We start from the raw sequence: 24,532 nt of genomic DNA on the forward strand, positions 1-24,532 counted from the left end.
AGCAACGACGTGGAGGCAACGGCGCAATGTTAATACAGACAAAGCCTACAAGGCCTGGAGTGTCGACAATCTGCCGCGACAGAGAAGCAAGGCTTGAGAGCGCTGGCGAAGCTGGCAAACAACAAACTGTGGGCGGGCGGAAGAGAAAGTGCACCACCTCGCTTTCTCCTGGTGTTGCAAGCGGGCGCAGCACGGCTTTTGGCTTTTGAGCACACATTTCTGGGCGGGTACCTCAAGACTCGGCATGTTAGCAGATACCTTGCAACGCCCGCGTCGGGACAGCAAGTAGTGCGGTGATGACCAAGCCTCAATGTAGCTCTCTAGCGCCTCTTCCCCATCGGGACATGCACTGCCGCGTGAGCCCCTCCAATGACGTGGGGTGCCGAGAGAACATGGGCCCTGGAGAGCTGCTTCTCCTCGTCTTGTCGAGTTGACGGTTGCTTGCCAGTTTTCTCTCAACCGTTAGCCATATTCGGACTGTATTTCCGTTGGTTTCTGTGAACTATTAGGACCCTATTCCAGTGTAATTTATTGCTCTGCTGCAGTAGCGTGCCTCGGGGATCTATTGCTGACGACTCGAGGTGACTTGGCCAGGCCTGAGGGACGTTGATTAACAAGGCTGGGCATGATGTTTGTAGTCAAGGCACTTGTCAAAACTGGTCCTTTTTGCTAGAGTCTCTTGGTTCAAGAGTTCTGCATACCTGCCTAAGCAATTAGCAGAAAGGACGGGAGTCACAGACTTGGATGCCGAGGGAATGGACCGACCCGAGACAATGAAGAATCCTCAGCACAGTGTTACTATGCAATTGGATGATCAGTTTGCACCGTCTCTTGGTCCCGCTCCACTCAGTGTGGGGTAAGGTACCTCGGCGGGTCCCTATCCATTGGATACGACACAAGAAGCCGACATCACCATAGAGCAGTTGCGAGACCGCATCTGTGACTGCGCCGACTGTCCGTGATGACTGGCGCGCAACCTAGCAAACCCCTAGCTTCTTTCAACAGCTTGGAACCTTGGCTTCCCAGATGTATAAACGCTTTCATCCATATTTACCCGAGCTCAGCAAGACCCAAGCCGATGTAAACCCGTCCACCCCCGTCTACCCGACTCTCTCAAGACTCAAATAACCTTGAGCGACAAGAACAAATCCGTTGACCAGCCGCCGCTCCTCCCGCCTGGCTAGAGCGACATGTTGCGCCCCTCTTTTCAACATGCCGCCACGCCCGCCCAGCTAGTGAGGAGGGTGGGGGAGCTGCGTATGACAGCTCGCGCGCAGTATTCGCATGATCATAGCCCGAAATGGCGTCCTATGTCCGTTTTGGATGAGTATGCTTGCCCTTGCCTTGTAGTGTTTTCTTTATCGTTATGCTGCGTGATCTAGTAATTCACCTTCGCGTGGAATAGATGGGTTGCAAAAGAGGCTCGGCCCATTAGTTTACGCCAACTTATGGTCTTCGGCCGCTCCCTGACTGAGCCGAGACTCATCAGTTCCGCGAACTATGTACGGACTGAGCTGCCGACGAGGCAAGTCACTATTCTGCCCTTGAATCCAGAGCCCTGTTCTAACCGAGTCATCCACATCAGAATTGCCCACCGGATTCGCGACATGCAAGTACTGCCCTACAAGGTTGTCACAAACCGACACATGAACGAAGTTTACGACCTGTACTATACGGCCTTCGACACATTCCGAAAAGTCCGGGAAATCAAGTCACTCGAAGACAATGACCGTTTCTGCAAGACAATACGCCAGATGCTCAAGGCTCACCTGACGGTCATACCAAAGCTCGCCATGGGCGTTCTCGAATGTAACGACATGATGGACGCATCAGAGCTAGACAAGTTTATGAACACCGTCCTCCGATCTGTTTGTCTCTCCTCTCCCATGCTTAGCAAGCCTTCCCCGTTCATTGATTAACGCCCAGATCTTCTCAGCGCATCTCGCGTCGCGTGATAGCCGAGCAACACCTCGCGCTAACCGACACCTTCCACGCACGGTTCTCCCCCGGTGCCAAGCGCCCCGGAGCCGAATTCATCGGTGAGGTGTTCCTCAAATGCGTTGCCAAAGACGTAGTTGAGAGGTGCGGTGCCACCATCCGGGAGATCGCCCAACGCGCCTATGGCCCCGATGTCATTCTTCCCGAGATCCGTATCGACGGCCACCTCGACGCCAACTTTCCATACATCCTCAGCCACCTCGAGTACATCATTGGTGAGCTACTGCGCAACTCGGTGCAGGCAGTGGTCGAGAAACACCAGCGGAGCAAGGATGCGGGCGAAGACACACCACTCCACCCGCCGCCCATAGAAGTAACCATCTGCGAGAGCCAGCAGCACGTCATTATCCGCATCTGCGACCGGGGCGGCGGTATCCCCCGCGAAAAGCTGCCCTATTTATGGTCCTTCACTAAAGGCCCCGCAAGCGATAAGATCCTGACCAACCTGGGCAAGGTGCCCAAAATGGCGGCCACATTGCAGGAGTTGCGGGAAGAAGGACACCAGCACAAGTATACCCTTACAGGCGAGAAACAGAGCGGCCGCACCAGCAGCACTAGCAGCACTAGCAGCAGCGGTAGTGGCAGTAGTAGCATCAGCGGGAAGAAGAAGGACGGAGAAGACGGGATAGGAACCGACGTCAACAGCTCGCTGGCGTCGCTCACCAGCCGGCCGCCCAACCTACGGCTCGGCATGGGCCTGCCCCTTAGCAGAGTGTACGCCGAGTACTGGGCCGGCAGCCTGGCGCTGCATAGCCTGGCCGGGTACGGTGTCGACGCGTTTCTTCAGGTCTCCAAGCTCGGCAATAAGAACGAGCAGCTGACTACGCGGGCGAGTATGGACGCAGTATAGGGATGGGGGTTGCGTTGGAGGATCTTGGAAGACATTAGCGTAGGGACTCGCCTTGGTTGCAAAAGTTAGACTGAGGGGGGTTGGAAGTTTCTGACATGACATAGTATTTCTACCTGCTATGGTCGTTGACCAGCGCACAGTACCCCTACTAGTCCAAAAGAAATTGTAATCTCAAAAAACACTGTCGCTTTGCTTCTCTCAAGACTGGCAGCCTTTCTCATTATCTGGTATCATGAAAGGGGCGGCTAAATTACATCATGACTAAGTCGAATAAAGGGTGTTCGCCATAGGAAATCTAGGGGTAGGAGAGGATATGTTTGACGAGATTATAGAGGAGACTTCCAAGTTTTCCTCGCAAGTCTTCTCCCCCCCCATCGTCCTCCACAGGTCTGGCGCACCTTTTTCGGGTTGCTGTCGAATAATTCGGGAGTAAGTAGTAAAAAAGAGAAACAAACGGGGAAAGGCCAGGCCACGGGGAATATGTCAAATCAATCCTCCTCCTCCTCCTCCTCCTCCTCCTCCTCCTTTGCTAACCACCAGGCTATACCTAGTTAGCATATCCCACCATGACCAAAAGCGACACTATCCTTGCTAGGGGAAAGAAGGTCCATAAGTTTGCCGCTCGCATGCGGGAGAAGACAATACTCGTTTGGGCAGAACAGCAAAACGCAGGCAACTAGACCAAAGGCGGGCACGGCAAGGGCAGTTTTTGGAAACACCAAAGATGCGGTGATTTCCGAATTAGCGACGGCCATGGCTGCGCACGGCGCTGCCCTGCAGCATTTCCAACTCGCCCTCGAGCTGCTTGATTTGGGCGTGAGTCTGCTCGAGGTCTTTGTTGAGACGGTCGCGCTCGGCAATGAGCTTCTGTTCCCATTGCCGGAAACGCTGCTCCTCGATCTTGACCTGCTCGGTGAAGCGCTTGCGCAGCGCCTCCTCCTCCTCCTTGAACTTGGGGTTGTCCAGCTTCCGAGGACGGGCTTCGCCGAATTTGCGCGTCTCCATCTGCTGGGCGCGGTAAGCCTCGTAGTGCAGTTCCTCGGTGGTATGGATCAGGTCTAGCATGTGCGTGCGGATGAGGATTGACCGGAGCTTCTTGAAGTCGCAGTGGTCCTCGTTCTCAACCTCGGCGACGCCCCATGAGTACTGACGGCCCTTGACGATGCGCCCGTCGTTCGTCTTGACGTCCTTCTCCGAGCCGATGACGGCAAACGGCATAGCAGCCATCAGGCTCCGTGCGTGCTGAGCAGCGGCTTCGTCGTCCTCCTCGATCGGCGGCTGGTAAATCTTAATGCTCTGGGCTTCGATGACGGCACGAATCTGGAAGTCGGGTTAGCATAACCTGCCACGGTCCTGGGGGGTTTCCCGTCTGGCGCTCACTCTCTGCTTGAACTTGGCCAGATCTGCCGGGCTGAGCGTGTCAGCCTTGGCAATGACCGGAATGAGGTTCACACGCGAGCACAGCCGCTTCATGACCTCAATGTCTAGGGGCTTGAGGGTGTGGCCGGTGGGTCGGATGAAGTACAGGCAGGCGTGCACGCGGAGGTCGATCTTGTCCTGGCGGCGCGGCTGCTGCTCCTGGAGCATGTAAGACTCGTGCTGATCGTCGAGGAACTCGATGATGGGCATCCACGAGTCGCGGTTGTTGACATAGTCGCCGAAGCCGGGGGTGTCGATGACAGTCAGGCGAACTAGGAGCTAGTCAGACCACATGCCGTGCACAACGATGTAAGCGTCACACATCCATACCCTTGAAGAACTTCTCCTCCAGCTCAGCCTTGGTGATCTCGATCTCGACCGTCTTGTCAACCTGCTTCTGGTGCCGGCGCTTGTGGTCGGCATAGTTCTTGATGGTGGTGGAGAAGAGCGTGTTGATGAAGGTCGTCTTGCCCAACCCAGACTCGCCAGCAACCTAAGACGGTGTCAGAAAGAGCTGTAGCCGCAGCGATACCGACAGTCCTGACCATGATTGTGAAGGCGGCTCCCCTCTTGGCCACAATCTTGTGCCGCTGGTTGGGCAGATTGGCGATGCCAATGGGCGACGCGCTCTCGGCGGTGGCAGAGGCCATCTTGAGCCGATGTTTCTCCCGATCGGAATGAAGAAAATATGGATGTAGGAATCGGATATTCCGCTGCTACGACAGCGACGGATGCAATTGGGGAGGGGCGTCGCAGGAGCAGAAAAGGTGGTTTTGGGTTCACCGGCGGTGGTCAGTGGGAGGAGATGGGGCAGCTTGTGCTTCAGGGGAATTTGCCTGTCAAATTTCCAGACTTGCTTCGAACCCGTCGTGCACGGAGCAACCACAAGCAGCAGAACGACGGGGTTCTCAAAATTGAGTGGGCCCTTCTCCCCTTTTTTGCCCACCTTCCCCAGCCCGATTCCCTTTCAAGGATCGGCTCGCCAAGCCAGGCACGTCCCCTCCACATCGGAGCTCTGGAGAAAGAATTCGCCGACCCCGCTAAAAAGTTACCAAACGAGTTCAGGAAATTTTGGCGGCGGGCACTGGGGCGAAGCCCACTCTGCGCTTGATCGTTTGTAGCTGGGATTAGGAAATGGGCCAGAGGTGACCATGAAGACGGATTTCAAGTTCTCCAACTTGCTGGGAACGGTGTACTGCCAGGGCAATCTCCTGTTCAGCCCAGGCGGCACCCATTTGTACTCGCCTGTCGGAAACCGAGTCTCTGTATTCAATCTCGTTGAGTAGGCATCGCACTTCCGCTCCAAGTCACTATGCGCTGACTTGGCATCAGTAACAAGTCATACACGCTCCCATTCGCCCACCGGAAGAACGTCTCGAGGATAGGCTTGACCCCCCAGGGCAACCTCCTGCTCTCGGTCGACGAAGATGGCCAGGCCATACTGACCAATGTCCCGCGGCGCGTTGTACTATACCATTTCTCGTTCAAGTCACCGGTGACGGCTCTCTCGTTCTCACCCTCGGGACGCTATTTTGTGGCCGGTCTGGGGAGGAAGATTGAGGTATGGCACGTTCCGCCGACGCCCGACTCGAATGCCGAAGGCGACCTCGAATTTGCCCCCTTTGTGCGCCACCACACCCACACGCAGCACTTCGATGATGTCCGGCATATCGAGTGGTCGAGCGACTCCAGGTTCTTTTTGAGCGCCTCCAAGGACCTGACGGCGAGGATATGGAGCTTAAATCCCGAGGAAGGCTTTACCCCAACAGTCTTGTCCGGTCACAGGCAAGGAGTGGTGGGCGCTTGGTTCTCAAAAGACCAGGAGACAATCTACACGGTCAGCAAAGACGGAGCCGTCTTTGACTGGCAGTATACCACGAAACCGGGCCAGGATGATGACGAGATGGTCGACGAGTCAGACATACAGTGGAGAATTGTCAACCGACACTACTTCATGCAAAACAGCGCGACTCTCCGATGCGCCGCCTTCCACCCTGAATCAAACCTACTCGTCGCTGGTTTCTCGAACGGTATCTTTGGGTTGTACGAGATGCCCGACTTCAACATGATCCACACGCTCAGCATCTCGCAGAACGAGATTGATTTCGTGACGATCAACAAGAGCGGAGAGTGGCTGGCGTTTGGTGCGTCCAAACTGGGCCAGCTTCTGGTGTGGGAGTGGCAGTCCGAGTCTTACATCCTCAAGCAACAGGGGCATTTCGACGCAATGAACGCCCTCGTCTACTCTCCCGACGGCCAACGCATCGTTACGGCGGCAGACGACGGTAAGATCAAGGTGTGGGACATCGAGTCCGGGTTCTGCATAGTAACCTTCACTGAGCATACAAGCGGCATCACGGCATGCGAGTTTGCAAAGAAGGGTAACGTCCTCTTTACTGCGAGCCTCGACGGGTCAATCAGAGCGTGGGATTTGATCCGATACAGGAACTTTAGAACCTTTACGGCGCCAGAAAGACTGTCATTCTCGTGCATGGCCGTCGACCCGAGCGGCGAGGTTGTGGCGGCGGGGTCAATCGATTCCTTTGACATTCACATCTGGTCGGTCCAGACAGGGCAGTTACTTGACCGACTTTCGGGACACGAAGGCTCGGTCTCATCTCTAGCGTTCGCGCCGAACGGCGGCCTCCTTGTCAGTGGCAGCTGGGACAGGACAGCGCGAATATGGTCCATCTTTAACAGGACACAGACCAGCGAACCTCTTCAGTTGCAGTCCGATGTCCTGGATATTGCGTTCAGGCCGGATTCGGCACAGATTGCCATTTCCACTCTCGACGGTCAACTGTCATTCTGGTCTGTCTCCGAGGCACAGCAAATCTCCGGCGTTGACGGCCGCCGCGATGTGTCGGGTGGCCGCAGAATCACAGACCGCAGGGCAGCTGCGAACGTAGCTGGAACGAAGAGTTTCAATACTATCCGCTACAGCACTGACGGCTCTTGCCTCCTCGCGGGTGGGAACAGCAAGTACATCTGCCTGTACTCAGTCACAACAATGGTACTTCTCAAGAAGTTCACAGTCAGCGTCAATCTATCGCTTTCGGGCACGCAAGAGTTCCTCAACAGCAAGCTGCTCACCGAAGCAGGACCCTCTGGGCTACTTGACGAGCAGGGCGAGGCGTCTGACCTGGAAGATCGGATAGACAGGTCTTTGCCCGGCTCCAAACGGGGCGATCCGTCAGCGAGGAGGCGAACGCCGGAAATTCGTGTAACCGGAGTGGCTTTCTCGCCAAGTGGCACGTCATTCTGCGCCGCCTCTACAGAGGGCCTGTTGATCTACAGCCTTGACAGCACCGTCCAGTTCGACCCCTTCGACTTGAACATGGAAATCACACCGGCATCCACCCTCGCGGTGCTCGAGCAGGAGAAGGACTATCTCAAGGCTCTTGTTATGGCGTTCCGTCTGAACGAGGCTGGGCTAATCCAGCGCGTCTTCCAAGCCATACCGTACACAGACATCGGTCTGGTCGTGGAGCACTTCCCGACTGTGTACGTGGCGCGGTTGCTACGCTATGTGGCGGCCCAGACGGAACAGTCGCCGCACGTTGAGTTCTGTCTGCTCTGGATCAAAGCCCTGGTTGACAAGCATGGCGTGTGGTTGTCAGCCAACCGGGGCAAGGTCGACGTGGAGCTCCGTGTGGTAGCGCGAGCAGTGGCCAAGATGAGGGACGAGATCAGGCGGCTCGCCGATGAGAACGTTTACATGGTGGACTACCTCCTCAGCCAGGCCGGTGGCAAGACCAGTAGCGGCGCGGAGGCCATGGGGCTTGAATGGGACGACCAAGAGGATCTCGGTGTGAAAGCATTGCCGTCGTCCAAGACGGGGCTAAGCTTGGATGATATCATCCAGCAGGATATTGCGGAGAGCGAGGAGGAATGGATTGGGCTAGAATAGACAGGGATAAGGAAGACGATGGGAATACAGGATTGATACCACAATGAGTTTTGATTTGTCACATTGCGTGCTGCGGAAGTGAGCTTCAGCCATCGCCTCATCACTCACGAGCTCCAGATTGCTTACAGCAGCCCAGGATGGCCTACAGCTTGGCATCTTGAACATCCGGGACATCCTACGACTGGTTAGCTTGTCTGGAAACGATGAGCGGATCATGGGCGGACACACGTTCCAGGCCTCTTCAAGTCCACAGCTCCGCACCCAAACCGGGCCCGGCGCCTCTACGGAGTCGACAATCAGATGGCACACCTTGGTCCACATGTCGTCTCCCTTGACTTTCAGCCAGTTCTTGCCCTCGGCTTCGTACCCCTTGCAAATGTTGTGGCAAACCACCGTCGCTCGGCCAAGTTTGATGGCGTGCCCGTCATCGGCATATTCATGCAGACGGGCGATTATCTCTGTCATGCTCTAGATTAGCCTAGGCACAGCGGTAGAGCACAGAATGCCATACCGGCTAGTGAACTCTCTGAACCAGGCTTCCTTGGTTGATACGCCGCTAGCTTCTCAGCCAACAACTCGGGCACCCCGCGGGCGGCATATTGGAGCAGATCCATGCGAATCTTCCACTCGAGGAGCCGGGCCTTGGTCTGGGGCGGGATCCAGTCCTGGGCGTTAAGCGTCACGAAAATAGGGCTTGCGTTGACGTGGTGCCTTTTTACGATCTCCGTCAGCCCTGTCCTTCCCGCATCCGCCACGAAAGCCAAACCGACTCACATCAGGAAGAAATCGAACTTGGGGTGTTTTTCAGGCTGAATCAGGGCCGCCGCTGACGCCATGTATACGCAGGCGTCGAACATCTCAGCCGTGCGCTCTTCGACCTCTACCGGCGCAACTCTCACTCTCGCCGCGAGGCGTATCATCTCTTCTTTTGCGCGCACAAGCACCCCATCACGGATCTTATTTTCGTCCTGCATGCGCACAGACCCGGCGAGCTTCTCGTTCTGCCTCACCTCCTGGAGGAGGTCGACAATGCGCGGCATTCTCGCTCCGGCCCCGGCCTTGCTTGCCGCCTCCTCCGCGCCGAGGAGATAGCCCTTGATGTCGTCCGAGTGCACGGCCGCCTGGGCCAGCGCCTCGGCCACGATTGCTTCCTGGTGCCTGGACTGTAGCGTCAGCCGGACATACCGTACCGTATTCTGTTGTCTTCCGTCCCCTGCCCTGCCCCCATTCCACCCCACCCCCACCTCTTAACACAGCAATCAGACAAACAGAGTCAAACTCACCACTCAACCCCGTACATCAGCTGGATCAGCGGGTGCAGAAACCCCGCAAACAGCCTCACCAACAGCTCATCCCCGCCCCTGCCCCTCTCCAGCAGGTACTCCCTCACCACCGCCTGCCACGCCCCTTCCGCGGCCGTGCTCTTCCGCTTCATCTCGTCCTGGAAGAGCCGCAGGAAGTCCGGGTAGTACTCCTCCTTGCCCAGGTACGCCCTCGCCTTCTTCGGCCACGGCAGCATCTCCAGCGGCTGTGCGGAACTGCCGTGCGTGGGGAGCGCGGGCCGCTGGTAGTGCGCGTTGCCGTCGTAGGCGGCCTGCAGCGCCGGCGGGGCGGCGCCGGTGCCGTAGAGGGCGAGGAGGTGGTGTGGGATCTTTTGTACACTCGTGCGTTAGTGGCTCAGCGGCATGTGGGGGTTGAGTGAAGGGGAATGTTGGGGGGACAGAGGGTTGGGGAAGGGAGGGAAGGGGGGGGGTTGGATTTGTTTACGTGGTTGTGAAAGCCGGATTTGTTGAAGAAGACGTGGTGGGCCTGTTTAATGATGGTATGATGGTTAGTTGGTGATACTAGGAGACAAAAGGGGGGTACAGTTGGCTACTGGCCTCGAGGTCTTGCTGTAGCAGCTCCGAGGTCTTCCGTGCGGCCTCTTCGGTCTGTTTGATGTGCCAGAGGCCGGTGTTGTCCGGGGTGACATGCATCTTGTAAGGGAGCTCTGGGTTGATGGACATTTTTGCTTGCGACCGTGTATGGATGGATCTGGTGGTGATGGTACTAGTGGCCCTTAGACCTGCAGTTGCTCGTGTGAGGCAGCGCATTCAAGTTGAGCCTGGAGAGTTGAGATATCAGAAGAAGGATCCTCAATGTATAAGTCGCCTGGAGGTGAGCGCTACCCCTCATATACCTCGGATTATCGAAAATGGGTATTATTAAGCGCACGACAAGTAGGAACTTTGTTGCACTGCTTCTCGTATTTCCGAGCCCTTCCACATTCTACGATTATTTCGGATTCAAGGCCCCCTGGCAGTCGGAGATATAAAGTAGCCAGTGAAGGCAGTTTACACAGACGGGGGTGGGGAGCCAAAGTCTTGAGGCCAATAGAGTGATCTGAACAAACCGTTCAGTTCACCCAAGAGTGGCATGCACTTCTTTTGAAGTCCAAAGTAACAAGAAATTGATTCAACGATGACATCATCCCTATTAGCAGCACTTCGAGTGAAGCCACATCAGGGTTTGAGTTCCCAACGACGGCACACACTCACTCTATGAGACGCCAGTTCCATCCAACAGAAATGCTCTTGACATCTACTATCAAGAAATGCCCTGATCATTACATCTTTCAACCTTCATCGCCCGGAGAGGCCCAGCCCATCAACCCGCTGGATATGCGAAAACCAGGCACGCCATGGCCGTCCTTTTAGACTCAATTCAATTCTATCCCTCGATTCCCGTAGAGCCCAACTCCGCGGGGGTATGCATCTCTAACATAGCTTGTGCGCGCAGCGAGCGCCAATTCCACTCCACCCCATTCATTAGAAGTGCCCAAAGTCTATAGTACCGTGCAGTCATCCGATTAGTCCCTATGCCGGCTGGGGCTCCTATGATCCCTCCTTGTCGACCTCTCATTAATCAGCTGCTGGGCTACCGTCTTGTCGTAGCCAATTATCTCCGTCAGGTAAAACAGCCTGCGCAACAGCGTCCGGTTAGCCTCATATCCCGATCGAGACGCAAAAACGAGGGGGTGTTGCACAGGTTAACTTACTTCCCCTCCGTCACCTCCCTCGCTCTCAAATCCTCCCACCTCTGCTGGCACTCCATCCACGCCACGGCCCTCCTCTTCGGATCAATCCTCTTCACGTGGAACCTAAACCGCCCGCTCACCGGCCTGTGATCCGAAACCCTCACCTCATGCCGCCTATAGTCCAGCTGCTCAATCCTTCCCCGCCCGCTCCCACAGCGGTACAGTAGACGATCACACCACGCCGGACTGCGCCTCTTCTCGCTCGTGTCGTAATTGTCCGTCCCCACGTCATACTTGTACGTCGGTGCAAACGCAATCGGCAGCTCGTCAAACGCGCGCAGCCTGAACGCCGGGTTCCGCCGTCTCGCGACCAGCAGCTGGTCCCGCTCGAGCAGCTTCCCCAGGTTCCCCGCCTTGACCGCCGCCACGACGGTGTCCCGGCTCATGGTATCGATGCGGTAATTCAGATCCCCGTTGAGCAAGCAGAGCTCGTGGTCCAAGATCATGGTCCCATCCCCGCCGCCCACAAAGCAATCCACCCTCGCCGCGGGGTCCCTCTCGGCCGGGAGGAGCGACGCCTCCAGAATCGCAGCGATATCGTTATGCCGCTGGTTTGCCGACGTCTGGCCGGCAGCCAAGTGGCAATTGATGAAGCACAGCGAGGTGTCGTCGACCATGAACCTCACGACGATGGCGCCCTTGTTGCCGTGCAGGCCGCCCATGCCGCGCTTGACTTCTGCGCTACTCAAATTGCTGACGCGCTCGCGGAGGTCGGCCTTGACAAAGATGCAGGTGAACAGCCCTACGAGCGGCGCCGTATGCAGGATGTGGTAGAGCCCGCCGCCGGCCATGTGGTCGTCGAGGCTCTGGGCGAGAAAGTTGCGCCAGTCGCGGTACTGGTGGCTCATGCGCTCCTGGTCCGAGCCCTCCTTCTTCTTGGGCTTGAGGAATCGCTTCGCCGTGGCCGTCTTGTCCTCCAGGTCGACGAGCTCCTGGAACCCAAAGACGATGATGTCCGGCGAGTCGCTGCTCTGCAGGAGGTTCTGGATAAAGGTTGCGTCGGCTTCCGAGTAGCGCAGGCTGTGGGGGGTCGACGCGCCTGCGTTCCACGTCAGGACCAGGGCCTTGATCTTCTCGAAGCTGCAGTACTCGGTGTCCTTGCGCTTCATTTCACCTTCGAGCCAGTCCTCCTGGAGCAGTCCGTCCCAGGTGCGAAGCATGTTATCCGCGCCCAGAGAAACCACCTGGCAGCGGTCGAGCTTGTAGAAGCTCGACTGGTCGGCAATCAGCTTCAGGACAGGGTTCTTGTGGGCCTGCCAGTCCTTCTTCAAGGCCCAGGGCGTCTGCCCCATGTCGTACACCGACATCTTGCCCGTATTATAGCCCGCCCACATGTACTGGCCGACGCCGGCCAGCGAGCTGATCTTGTATTGGCTGATGTTCATGACCCCGACGCACGAGTAGTCCTTCCTCGAGTAGATGCTTACTTTCCCGTCGCTGTGGCCGAAGTAAACCTTGTCCCGGTCCGAGGGGAGGATCGTGCCCGACGTGACTTCGCCCGCGCAGTCCTGCATGAGCGGGCGTATGAGGACCTGAAACTGTGCTCTGCCGTCCAGCGTGGGCAAGAAAACACGAATCTCCTTTCCTGTCGCGTGCCAGAGCTCGTCACCTACAACCATCGAGAACATATGTCCCTTGGGTACCCGGTAGGATTGCGTAGGGCCCAGTGACAGGTTTGGGACGCCCTTGTCGTCAGGGCCCCAGACATGCAGCGTCCCGCTCTCGTCCAGCGTCCACAGTTCGTTGAAGTGCCTGTACATCTTGATAATCTCGTGCCGCCCATGGGCATTGGGTCTGTTGTTCGTAATGCTTTGTGAATAGACGTCGGCCTCTAATATCTCCCCATAGTTGTTTCCAATCCAGACCCGTTGGCCCTCCTCGTCGACATTTGCGCCCGGCTTGAACATCACGACGGTCCCCTTCAAGCCTTCGCCCATGGCCAGGCTCATCAGAAGCTCACCATCTTGCACGCTCCAGGCTCTTGTGTAGGAACCCGTCGAGCAGACGAGCGCGCCGCAGACATCAAACGCCCGGCTGTCGTAATTTGTCGCAATCTCATGCACACCCCGGCCAATGTATGGTTTGCTCCGGTTTGTCCTCGACGTGTCCGGATACGCCGTGGTGACCGGCGCAGATGTTTCGCCCCTGGCGGAGCTCCCGATCTGACTGTCGAATGACCGGGGTTCGATAGGGGTACTTGGGGCCGTTGGTGGGGGGGGAAAGTCGGTGGCAGTTCTACCCGGCACGCGATCTACGCCCATGGTCATGGATCTCCCGTTAAGTCTTGGAATCGTAGGCGGTGGCTGTGTGGTGGGGGTTGAAGCAACTCGTTTCTGCGCTACGGCAGTGGCTGCGCCGATCTCTGAGTGATGGGTGTTCACTCCCGGCCGAGATGGCCGCGGGGGCGGCGCCGAAATCGCGTTGGCCGCACGGACTGAGTCAACGGTGCTCACTGGCCGCGCGGGAAGAGCCGGCGGTTGTTCGCCAGTGGCTTGTGGTGACAGCGACTCTCCCGCCGTACCGCTGGCGCCATCTCTGTCCATCCTTCTGGCCGCGATTGAAGGGTGAACAGGTGGTGGTTCAAACGTTTCACCCGCTGCTTGGAACACCTTCGACCGCGGCACCCTTTCAAGATGTGTCTTCGGTCGTGTGGGCAACATGGGTGGTGTGTCCTCCTCGGCGGTCCCACTACTACTGGGTGGGCTGTTGAACGGCGAGATCTTGTCACTGGCACGGTTTTGCAGATCGATAGATTGGCTGGGCTGGCTGGGCTGAGTGAAGAGCGAGAAACGAGCTGCGCCTATCAGGGGTTTCTCTGCCCGGTTAATTGGGGGAGGAACAGGCCTGCTTCCCTCCTTCGTATCTCGTTCGCGCCGCAGCTCTGCCGACCGTCTAGGAGGAGGCGGTGATGGGGGTTGGGAGGGGGTAAGGCGAGGGGACGATCTTCGAGGTTCGAGGACCGGCGTGTGGGGGCGAGCAGGTATCTTGTATTGTTTCGTTCCCGGCACCGGTGACGAGGATTTGACCAGCGAATCTGTGTTCACAAAGGCGGGCCGGTCGCCAGTAGGTATACCACCCATGCCCCTCTTCGGCGGCGACTGGGGGGGCTCAACCATGAGCGACGGAGGATGTACGGCCCGCGGACTGATGGGCGGCGGGAGCGAACGAGTGGGAGAGGTAGAAGGGCTAGTGTGGGCGGCAGGAGGGCTGAGGTTGGAGACGTTCAGCCTGCCGCTGGGGCGCGTCGGCGGAACGGGCGGTGCCTCGCGTGTCCCCGATGGGCTGGTCTCCCGCTCACGGAGCCTCCCCGGCTTTGGCGCCGGAACTGGCGCAGGAGGCGCCGGGGACGCGGTTCGGGAGGAGGTCCCGGTTGGGGTATCGCCAGTCTTATTCAAGTTCTCGAATTTGGCCAAGAGCGAGGACACGGGTCTCTAGAGGAGAGCAACCAAAGGTTAGATGCAAACGAAGGCGATTTGGTGCCGGGGGCGGGCGAGGGGTTGCTCACGATCGACGAGCCATCAGGCCCATCGTTAGCTGGAGGATCCATAGCGGTGGCGTGGTCGGATCGGGAACAGCAAGTTCAACGACGGCGCGCCCATCACACCCTCGACTAGGGAGCGCCTTCTCTTTCACGACACGACGCCGCGCACCCGGAAGAGTGTCGGGACGGGCGCGACGGCTGCCACGGGAAAAGGAAACGAGTGCGCGGGCGTTGCGGGACTGGGCATTTGCAAGCGGCTGGTGGATCTGGTATCGCGGGAATGGCGGGTCGGGATGTCGTGTGGTTTACCCCGAAATTCGAAGGCGAGACAAGACGGGTTCGGGGCTCCGTTCTTCTGATGCGAGCCGGCGTGCGGATGTGGAGGGGTCTCCCCTGGGGGGGGGGGGGGGATCTTGGTGCCCGCGTGGCCCGCCAGGGCAAATGACGATATAACGGTACCCCCTGTGTGGTAATTTACACTGTGTAAGTCCGAGGTGTTCTGAACACAGCCCAGCGGACAACCTGACGATCCGAGATATCGAGTTCCCGACGCTATGGGCCAGCAAGTCCCGTCTGTTGAGGATGTACTAACAGGGAAACTGGCCGCCGCAAGCGGCTACCGTCCGGCAAAGATCTGGCACAGATGGATCTGGCAACGATCTGGCAAAGACAAGCAACGACACAACATACCCCAAAAAATATCCAAAAATGGAACCAACCGGTTCCTGTTGGTCGCAGGGCTACAAGCTGATTATTATGGACATGGGCAGCCAGCCAGTCAGGGAGACTGCCAATGGTTGGGCTTCGCTGCGGTTTGGTTAATTATCTGTTCGGGATGATCCTCAATGCAAGCTCAAACATTTGCTCTGGCAGCCTGCCGCCCGCTCTGCACTATTCGGCCAGTCTATTTCAGCGGTCTTTGGTCCAGTGCTCAATGTTAGTGTTTGTTGACGAGAAGGCCACCCTTCTCAACCGCATGCCAGGTGATTAATGACTGTTGTTACACCAAGGCAAAGAGGATTCCAGCAGGGCATTGTTGCGATTTTCACACCCTACGCCACAGGCAAGCCACATCCTACGCCATCGGTTGTACACATTACAAGCCCCCGTAACCCCTGCTTCCAGGCAATCGGCAAATGAAGGCCGAGACCCTCGCAGATCGCCCAATGATCGTGGCCAGAGCTAATCTTTTTATCGATTGACATCACGCGATTTTGGGTAGCGAGGAGATAAGATTTTGCTGAGCTCTACAACAAGTTGCGCATTTTGTTACGACATTCTCGGTGAACATCCTGTATCGCCAATTCGAGCACCTCATTCTGCCATCTCGTAGCAATGAACACGGTCAGTGCATTATAGTTTCTTGTCTGTTCGGGCTCTGCTTACACGCTTCGCCATAGATCAAATCTTTTTGGTAAGGGGCGGATAACGGTGATGTGCCGAGCCGGTCACTTGAAGCCTCGAAGCTAACTGACGAATTCATGAAGGACGGGCTGGGGCGCGTTGTGTGTCGGTACGGCAATGCTGTTCTCTCGGTACCCGATCCGAATCGTAGTCGACTGACGAGCATCTAGCCGGCGGCGGGGCATACTACTTTGCAAAGAAGCAGATCAATGCAGATCGCCAAGCTCGACTCGAGGAGCAGCGTAAGAAGCGGTCGGTGATGGATTCGCTCGAATACTCCGAGAACGTCCCGAACCGGCCCCTCTCGTCAGCAACCATGGGTGGATCCGAGGCCGCGGCCGCGAACGGAGGGCCGGCAAGAACAGACACGGCGGGTTCACCAAGTCAGGAATCGAGCAGCGACCCAGCGCCGACAAGACACGCTCCAGCAACCGAGGGCCAGAGGGTGGTAGAAAAGAGCAAGTACGAGAGCAGCACACCGTTCAGGAGCGCGAAAGGCGATCGCTTTTCTTGAAGGCCCGTTGAGATGACAGAAGCCGTCTCAGCAGGGAGGGATGCCCGCCATGCGTAGGCCGCGTATCGCGCCAAAACAGGCGCGTGGCTAGGGGCTGCCATCCCAATCTTGTACTATATGCCGCTGGTACAGTGGATTGCGACACCTTTAGGACCACCACAGACTTAAAGAGGCCTCGCAAAATTGCGCCTCAATAATGATATGCCTGTTGATTTCACATGACGCACTATATAAGCGTTGATTCCATCAGTGGCCCCGATGCTGTTGCAACTCGACCATGTGAGGGCATTAGGTCCCCAAGAAGAAAGCCGAGCAAACAGAAATACAAAAGAGCAATATCTGGCTAGAGTCTCCCAAACCCCATTAATTGTTAGCTCGCTGAGGACATAAACATTGCTACTACTACTGTAGGAGCGAACTAAGCCACACCTTCGATAACTGCATAACCGTGCCCCACAGGACACTTGCAGGTCTCGTGAAACCCCTGGTTCGCGGTAAGCTACACTACCAGGCTGTACGGCTAGAACCCGGCTTGGCAAATCGTGAACTCCCAGAACGAAACTCGAAAACGAACGGTATCCGCAGGAACGGACTGGGAAGCGCTGCGGCTTTTTGCTCAAAGCAGGCGCGCCACCGTCTGTGCTCGACATTCCCGCCCGTCGTCACCCTGATTTGGCTACGCCAGACATAAAAAGAAGGCAGTTAGCAACAGCCCCAAATAGCGCGCCACCCTGCTGGAGTCGCGGTTGTCGCCATGGCGTCGGCCGAGCTCATCGTCGCGAAGACGGCGCTCTCGGGGGCCCTCTTTCGCGCTGACCCTCGGCCCTGCTCGCGCGACGATATCGAGTCCATGCTCGCTCTCCTCAACTCGACCATCGCCGAGTGCTCGCCCCCCAATGTCCAGGTTTGCTAATACGCTTCATCCGTGTCGCTTGTTTCCGTTTATGAATCCGATGGGCTAAGCCACGCGCCAGAGATGCAAGCAATGGGCTCTCAGCAACCTGGTTCCCTCATCAGCTCGGATCGCCCCCTTCTGCAAGTACCTGGCCGCTCTCGCCAAGTCGTTCGGACGAGAGAAGGATGCCGTGGCCGTGCAGTCCAAGGGAGGCCGCGTGCCGTCGGCGAAGCGCAGGCGCCTTCATGTCTTGTACATCTTGAGCGACATTCTCTACCATGTCAAGTACCGCAACCGCGACGAATCCTTCGCTCAGAAACTCGAGCCGACGCTCCCCGCTCTGGTCAGAAGCGCTGCGTCCTTCCGCAACTGCCCGAAGCATATCCGAAAGATCCACGAATTGATCGAGCTATGGAACGAGAACAAGTACTTCCCCAAGAGCTTTATCCAGCAACTTCAATCTGTGGTTGATGAGGCTCCGACGTTAGGGGAAGAAGAGCAGAATGGCAATGAGGTTGACAATTCTGCTGGCGGGTTAGCTAAAGCGGCGAAAACAGCACCCTTCGTCATGCCGGCAATGCACGGGGACCCTTCAGCCCCCTGGTACGATCTACCCGCAGGGAACTGGCTTCCAGTTCTGGAACCGAACAACACCCGGCCGATGAACCCGTCAATGATCAAGCCGCTCGTCCTAGCACAAGGCCCGGCAGACAAGTCCCTTGTCGAGGCAGTCAAGAAATTGCTCCTGGATGTCGATAAGCTCTATTCCAAAGAAGCGAATTTGGACGAAGCCCCGCCTAACATCGGCCGGCTGGGCGAGCGTGTGGAAATCGACGAGATAACGGGCGAGATTATCGGGGGAGATACTTACTATGGCTGGTCGCGTGCATTCTGCGAGAAGATGAAGGCGAGGAAGCGAGGCCGCGCTCGCCGGAACACCGCACGGCACGGCGATGGCGAAGAAAGGCGGGGCAGGTCCCGCGCGTCGCAATCATACAGCCGTTCAGAAAGTCGGTCCCGCAGTTGGCGTCGGGGCCGCAGCGAAGTCTCCAGCCGCAGCCCTGGCCGACCGGCCTTCAAGCGCCAGAGGCTGTCAAAGTCGCCGCAGGGTAGGAGCCGTAGTCGCAGTCGAGACCGAAGTTGGAGCAGGACCCCTAGTGGGAAGTCCGGCCGAGGCTCCGACCAGCACAGAAGCCGCAGCTACCGGCAGTCGCGAAGCCGCACCCGGTCCCCGTCTCGTTCGCTATCAAGATCCAGATCCCGAGACCGAAGCCGAGGGCACCGGCATCGGAGCCCGGGCTACAATCAGCGTGGGAAACACCGGTCAAGGAGTCCCAATTGCTCCCGCTCGCCGTCTAGAAGCCGGTCCTGGAGTCGGCCGCGGTCTCCGCCTGCCCACCCTGGCGAACCGCCTCTCCGAGCAAAGAATGGCTTTGCACCCGCAAACCCGCCTGCCAGCTGGAATCCCCAGCACCCGCCTCCGTTTCCACCACAGTCAATGGCGTTCTCCATACCTCCCATACCACCGCCTCAAGTGGGTTTCCCGGGAGGCTTCCCGGTTCCTCCGCCGCCCCCTCCCAACTACCCAGGGCAATGGCCACCGGTGCCGCCGCCTTTACCCCCTCCGGCAGCCGTCCAGCAGAACGTATTTCCCAACTGGGCTGGCGGATGGGCCCCGCCTGCGCCTCCTCCTCCCCCTCCGCCGCCGCCCGCCCCTGAGCACCAAAACGGTTTTTACCCGCAGGGACGGGGAGCTGGTGGGTATCGAGGTGGAGGGTACGGCCGGGGCGGGAGATGGTAAACGGGCTGGGGGGTGAATCACTAGCAGAGCACCATTGAACCAAACGTGCTAGTGGCGATGTCGAAGAGCTTTGGGATTCAATGAACAAAAAAGTTGAGGAAATGGGCCGCATTATATCGAAGTCAAAAGCAGCTAGATGAGCTCTCTCGAAGCAACCCATGTAGTTGTATTGGATGTCGGTATAGTTTACCCAAGTATTTTTGCCGCTTTGTAGCCTACAAAAGCTGATTCTTCACACATGGTGCTTGGAGTGTTTGACCGGAAGATTCGTCAATCACCGAACAGAATCCGGGAGCAGTAGCGTTACCCCGTTGCGCATGAAATTCCTATGTCCACTCGCGTTCTCCTCCGTCTACCCATCTGCTTCCCATGCCCACCCTTTTGCGCCGCACGCAACCCACGGAGAAAATCTTGTTACTAGTAGTATCGAGACACGGTCGCATTCCAAACAGGACTAACATAAAACTGTGGAAGTTTTTAACCTTAAATACAAAGAAATTCTCTATCCTTTTTCGAAAACAAGGGCAACGAACGACCAAATAACCAAAACACAACCCCAACTCGCGAGGAACACCTACCCTACATTAAGGGAATCGACAGCGAAGGGACCATCCATTCCCTATGTTTCCCACATTTCAATCACACCACATCACATTCGGCCATCGTCAAAACATCATCACCCTCTCTTCTTCTCCGTTCCATCCAGCTTCAGTCCAAACCCCCACACTCTATTGCACCCCCGTCCTCTTGTTCCATCTCTGGCCAGATAGGTAAAGGTGCTGATGTGCCATGCCATCACGAAAGCTATCACCCAACTACCTCATTCACGTGTATTACAACCTCAGCCCACAGCTTACTACTTTAGACGCCTCCCCCCCCGGCTCTCACTTTACATGCATCCATCGAACCGGCTACCGCTCAAGCCAAGGCACATCGCAAAAGCCTCTCCGTCAAGACGCCCTCGGACGATAAATCTAACCTAGCGAAAAGGAGAGGCACACGGCAGAAACAGCAACAGCAAAAAAAGAAGAGACAACCGCAGCAATGCCAGGCACGTGTGGGTCGCTAGGACGGGGGACGCAGAAACACCAAGGAGCCCAAGAAAAACGAAATATAGCCATTCATTCTTAGGCCCGCTATAGGGAGGGTGGGAAGATAAAGTGAAGGGCAGAAAAGGAACAAGAGAAAGATGAGAGAGAGCGAGAATGTGTAAGTAAAAAAACAAAAATAAAAAAAAAAAAAAGGAAACAAGAAAAAAAAAAAACACATAAAGGAAGAAACGGAAGAATTGATTGTGCCTCAGAAATAAGAACCCAAAGCCTGTACCGTCTGTCTGTCTGTCCGTCTGTCCTGTGTGCTGATCCATCCATTCCTGTCCGGCTCAGTCACCTCGCCAGTCTAGTCTTCCACTCCTTCCCTACCCTACTCATCGCTTTATAAGCCCCTCCTCATGTTTGTCCAACCTAGCTGCTCAAATGACGCCCATCTTCCATCCCGGAGTGTGGCATGAAGCAAGGTACGTACCGACCAAGCCTAGGAAGCAAGACAGGAAAAACACACCAAGCGCATAGATGCCCAGCCCCCACATCAGCAGCATCAGCAACAACAGTAGCAGAGCCCGGCGACACCCAGAACCAGCGGCCCCAACGCCACCAAACAATGATCTGCCTCCTTGTTACGCCTACTTGCCCCGTTTAGAAATGGGTAAGGTTGTTAAAAAAGGAACCATGGGCGTTGGGAACGGCAGACTGGGACGTGGCCAAACTAAAGGTAGCTCTGCCACCGAGTGCTGCGGAGGGCCCCAAAGCCAGGTGGAGGACTTCCACGCCATCCCATTCATGGTCCGTGTCTAAGCCCCGGTATCGTGTATGTGTATGTGTGGCAGTGGCGATGAACGGATTGCAATGGGCTGGTCGGGAATGGAGCAAGACAAGACGTGCAAACATGAGCAACGCAAGGAAAGCTAGACCGCAAAGACCGAGACTAGAGAGCCGCGACCACGAACGGGACAGATCACCGCTGGCTCCTCGCCGAACCAACCGAGTTCTGCCTGTCGTGCATGCCCGGCCGACGATCCCTTCGGTCGCCGTCTTGCAGTTTGAGCGAGTCCAACCTCTTCTGGTTATCCTCAGCCGTGTCCACTTCGTCGAGGCGGGGCATGGGGTTCGGCATGGTTCGCGCCGGTGGTCCTCCCGCGCTGGTCCCCGCTGACCCATTGGCTGCTTTCCTCCGGTTGGCCTGCTCCGTAATCGCAGCCCATTTCCTTTCCCGGAGGGCTTCCCTCGACGCCGCGCTGTTCTGCTGCTCTGTGTATTCGTGTGAACAATCGTCGAAGAGCTGAGGGTTGATTTCCATGAACAGTTTCATGGCATTGTACACCATGCCGTGAATCGTCCTGCAAAAACGGTTAGCGACAAAGTCACCCATTAATCTAGCCCGATGCCACATGCCTGTTCCAGTGACCCTTGGAGTTCTCGTAGAGCGGAGCAAACATGATCGGGAGGATAATCTCGACATTGTCGCTGACTAGGTTGCAGAAATACTCGTTGTTCCAGAAGTAGAGCGCCCGTTCAGCGACCTGGAAGTGAGGGCTCGCAACCGATTTCGCGAGCTGGTGGAATAGAGGCTCTTGGACTTTGGCGAATTCGGCCGGGTCCATGACCTCGAAGATGTCTTCGACTTCATTGAGGAACATAACCTCTTTGGTGCTGTTGACCTTGGGCCAGTACCGCAGGAGACCAAGGACAACCTGTACTGTGTGTCAGCAACTGGGCTTGGGAAGGAATTCCTAAAGAGACGCACCTCTTCCGTCAAGGACGCATCCTTCTCGAGGAACTGCACAATGCAGTAGGCCAGTTGGGGATGGTACATGCTCAAGCTCTTCACCTTGTGGAGAGGAATCAGAACCCTCGTAAGGAAGAGCTTGTGCTCCTCCTTCAGGGGCAGTGCAAAGCCGTTGATGATGGAGCCGAGAATCTCGAGAAGCTCGGCAATCCCATTGAACCGTTCCGTCTCGTAGGTGAACTGGAAGAAGACGTTGTTGATGGAGCGGCGGATGAAGGACCTCAGGTTGAGGAATTTTCCGTATATGCGGTGGAGCGTCGTCTTCAAAAAATCCCGTTCTCGCGGGTCCTCGGAATCGAATAGTTCCAGAAGCTGAAGAACGAAGCTGTGATCAATGTAGGCTTTCGCGATGTTTGTGTTGAAGTCTTGGCTTTCGATAAACCGCAAGAAGAACTCGTACACGACCTGGATGTGCGGCCAGGCCACTTCCAACACGGGCTCATCCTCTTCAGGGTCGAAAGCCTCACCTTGCGGGTTCATAGGAGGCGGGATCGGGCGGAACAAGTTCTTGGCAAACATGCCGACGACGACGGGGTACATGGGTTCCGTGATGACTTGGCGGTTGTTCGCCACGTAGTCTAGGAGTTCGTGGAGAGCCAACCGCTTGATCTCTTTCGACTTCATGTCGGCACTCGCATCGTTAAAGTCGAAGATGACGTTGCATTGGTCAATCTTCTTCATGAACAGGTCCTCCCGGCGGTTTGGGGGCACTTCATGGAACCCAGGAAGCTTCTCCAGCTCACGGTGGGCAGAGATATCGAACCGCGACGAATGCTGTCGCCTCGGCGTCTTGGGCCCCTCGAGTACATCCTTGGGAGTCTGATGTAGCCGGTCGTACATCAACGACTTCTGGCCGGCCTTGGGCGGAGCGAGATCGTGCGGCATAGTCTCGGCAGCCCCGGGCGGCGGTACGTGCTATTCGAGTAGTGCTGCGCGTCAGTCACGGTCTATAAAACAGACGGTTAACGGCCAAACCTTACCGGAGCACTGGGGCTAATTATGACGGTCGGGGGCAAAGGGCCATGCCTGACAGGAGTGCTGCCACCGTTGGTCCCCTGGGTCTGTCCCCCTATGCTGCCACCGAACCTGTCGGCCGCGCCCGGAGCGCCCGCAGCGCCCAGTTGAGCCTGGGCAGTCAGAGCGGCATGGTCGCCGTGGGCAGCGCTGTTGGGTGGCAGCGGCTTGTTGCGGATGTCGTTCAGGGTCGACGAGGAAGAGGACGGGGTTAGAACCGGGGACTGGTTGGCATCCCGAGACGCAGCGTTCGGCGAAGCTGTCCCGTCCTTCGAATCCTTGTTCTTCTTGGAGGACTTGCTCGAGTCCTTGCCCCGCGAGAGCTTCGCCCATATGCAAGTCAGCAGGAGGCTCGGGACAGCAGACAGGCGTGACTTACGACTCTGGCGCCGAAACGCTTCATCCTTGATGACAACAGCTTCTCGTCTGTGGGGCGACTAGAGGCGCCCAACTCGACCCGACTGTGAACCGAAGCGCACGATCCGATGGCGGGGTATTCGAGGGTCAGAGAAGAACGAGGCTGGAATCAAATTGTGGGTTCAGCCCCGGCCCTCATGCGATGCAATCCTGCCTGGCAATTCTGTTGCTGTTGTTGGGCTCTGACAGGCGTATCCACCGCGGTCCGGCGTTGCCAAGTTGCTTCGGAAATGCTGTCGGGGGTGAAGTCCCGAGGGCAACGGAAGATGGTGATGGCGTAGCGAGGCACGGCGGTGCCAATCGAGTGGTTAGGGCGGCGCAGTCAAGACGAGCAGAGTTGCCGGTTGCTTGCTCGGGACAGGGCGGATGCGGCGCGCTTGGGAGATGGGGAGGGGAGGGCGGCAATTGGGGACGTCGAGGACCGTGACCGAATTGGGGCCCCTGGCAGCCGAGATGGCTTGGCTGGGCGATGGGTGTCGTGTCGTCACAATCAAACGCCGGCGGGGTTGCTGTCGTTGCTATTCTGGCGACGGCACCGTAGAGTGCAATGTTTGGCGCTGCAGTGCCGGGCGATTGGGAAATGGGCGGATGCTTTGAGCTGACGTTCCAGGTGGTAGTCGGGTGCTTTTGCGGGGCTCGCAGTCGCAGTCGCAGGTCCCCGTCCTGGATCTGGCTCCCAAGCTTCCGGGCTGTTGCCCAAAGACGCGGGTTAACGGGCAGCGGGAGCTCGAGCGTCAGGACTGTGTCGGTGCACCGTGTATAATCCGATTCGATCCTGTGAGGAGAGGTGGTTTGCCTTAATTAGCCGTAGGATCTCGTGCTCAGCGCATCAATGTGCAACCCGGGCGACTGGTTCTGCCCCTTGACGCGAGCAAGCTGCCCAGGCTAGCGAGCGGAAGAAGGGGGTTC

General features: G+C 57.1%; 9 protein-coding genes across 9 annotated transcripts; 5 read left to right on the forward strand and 4 right to left on the reverse strand.

The window, feature by feature from the left end:
- Positions 1 to 1,190: 1,190 nt before the first annotated feature.
- On the forward strand, positions 1,191 to 2,848 carry PKP2 (putative protein kinase YGL059W; the record flags this gene model as incomplete). The annotated part of the gene is made up of 4 exons (XM_071060561.1): positions 1,191 to 1,327; positions 1,406 to 1,525; positions 1,586 to 1,868; positions 1,937 to 2,848. 4 exons carry the CDS (start codon positions 1,191 to 1,193, stop codon positions 2,846 to 2,848), a joined length of 1,452 nt encoding a protein of 483 aa, XP_070916662.1.
- A 741-nt stretch (positions 2,849 to 3,589) lies between these two features.
- Positions 3,590 to 4,917, reverse strand: spn4 (Septin spn4; the record flags this gene model as incomplete). The annotated part of the gene is made up of 4 exons (XM_071060562.1): positions 3,590 to 4,168; positions 4,229 to 4,539; positions 4,598 to 4,760; positions 4,813 to 4,917. 4 exons carry the CDS (start codon positions 4,915 to 4,917, stop codon positions 3,590 to 3,592), a joined length of 1,158 nt encoding a protein of 385 aa, XP_070916663.1.
- Positions 4,918 to 5,418: 501 nt separating this feature from the next.
- On the forward strand, positions 5,419 to 8,177 carry PWP2 (U3 snoRNP protein; the record flags this gene model as incomplete). Its single annotated transcript, XM_071060563.1, has 2 exons — positions 5,419 to 5,549; positions 5,600 to 8,177. The coding sequence occupies 2 exons, from the start codon at positions 5,419 to 5,421 to the stop codon at positions 8,175 to 8,177; spliced, it is 2,709 nt and encodes a 902-aa protein (XP_070916664.1).
- A 142-nt stretch (positions 8,178 to 8,319) lies between these two features.
- MFIFM68171_05144 (uncharacterized protein) lies at positions 8,320 to 10,183 on the reverse strand (the record flags this gene model as incomplete). Its single annotated transcript, XM_071060564.1, has 7 exons — positions 8,320 to 8,352; positions 8,406 to 8,635; positions 8,689 to 8,888; positions 8,952 to 9,335; positions 9,461 to 9,828; positions 9,945 to 9,986; positions 10,058 to 10,183. 7 exons carry the CDS (start codon positions 10,181 to 10,183, stop codon positions 8,320 to 8,322), a joined length of 1,383 nt encoding a protein of 460 aa, XP_070916665.1.
- Positions 10,184 to 11,025: 842 nt separating this feature from the next.
- Positions 11,026 to 14,800, reverse strand: MFIFM68171_05145 (uncharacterized protein; the record flags this gene model as incomplete). The annotated part of the gene is made up of 3 exons (XM_071060565.1): positions 11,026 to 11,137; positions 11,215 to 14,684; positions 14,759 to 14,800. 3 exons carry the CDS (start codon positions 14,798 to 14,800, stop codon positions 11,026 to 11,028), a joined length of 3,624 nt encoding a protein of 1,207 aa, XP_070916666.1.
- Positions 14,801 to 16,069: 1,269 nt separating this feature from the next.
- MFIFM68171_05146 (uncharacterized protein) lies at positions 16,070 to 16,652 on the forward strand (the record flags this gene model as incomplete). Its single annotated transcript, XM_071060566.1, has 4 exons — positions 16,070 to 16,078; positions 16,135 to 16,148; positions 16,222 to 16,247; positions 16,309 to 16,652. The coding sequence occupies 4 exons, from the start codon at positions 16,070 to 16,072 to the stop codon at positions 16,650 to 16,652; spliced, it is 393 nt and encodes a 130-aa protein (XP_070916667.1).
- A 754-nt stretch (positions 16,653 to 17,406) lies between these two features.
- On the forward strand, positions 17,407 to 18,906 carry MFIFM68171_05147 (uncharacterized protein; the record flags this gene model as incomplete). The annotated part of the gene is made up of 4 exons (XM_071060567.1): positions 17,407 to 17,556; positions 17,627 to 18,513; positions 18,555 to 18,656; positions 18,723 to 18,906. The coding sequence occupies 4 exons, from the start codon at positions 17,407 to 17,409 to the stop codon at positions 18,904 to 18,906; spliced, it is 1,323 nt and encodes a 440-aa protein (XP_070916668.1).
- A 139-nt stretch (positions 18,907 to 19,045) lies between these two features.
- On the forward strand, positions 19,046 to 19,348 carry MFIFM68171_05148 (uncharacterized protein; the record flags this gene model as incomplete). The annotated part of the gene is made up of 1 exon (XM_071060568.1): positions 19,046 to 19,348. One exon carries the CDS (start codon positions 19,046 to 19,048, stop codon positions 19,346 to 19,348), a length of 303 nt encoding a protein of 100 aa, XP_070916669.1.
- A 2,013-nt stretch (positions 19,349 to 21,361) lies between these two features.
- RTS1 (serine/threonine-protein phosphatase 2A 56 kDa regulatory subunit delta isoform) lies at positions 21,362 to 23,609 on the reverse strand (the record flags this gene model as incomplete). Its single annotated transcript, XM_071060569.1, has 5 exons — positions 21,362 to 21,743; positions 21,799 to 22,097; positions 22,151 to 23,107; positions 23,173 to 23,529; positions 23,586 to 23,609. The coding sequence occupies 5 exons, from the start codon at positions 23,607 to 23,609 to the stop codon at positions 21,362 to 21,364; spliced, it is 2,019 nt and encodes a 672-aa protein (XP_070916670.1).
- Between the last annotated feature and the right edge of the window lie 923 nt (positions 23,610 to 24,532).

Source organism: Madurella fahalii, assembly GCF_045866475.1.
Source record: "Madurella fahalii IFM 68171 DNA, scaffold_2, whole genome shotgun sequence".
Taxonomy (NCBI): domain Eukaryota; kingdom Fungi; phylum Ascomycota; class Sordariomycetes; order Sordariales; genus Madurella; species Madurella fahalii.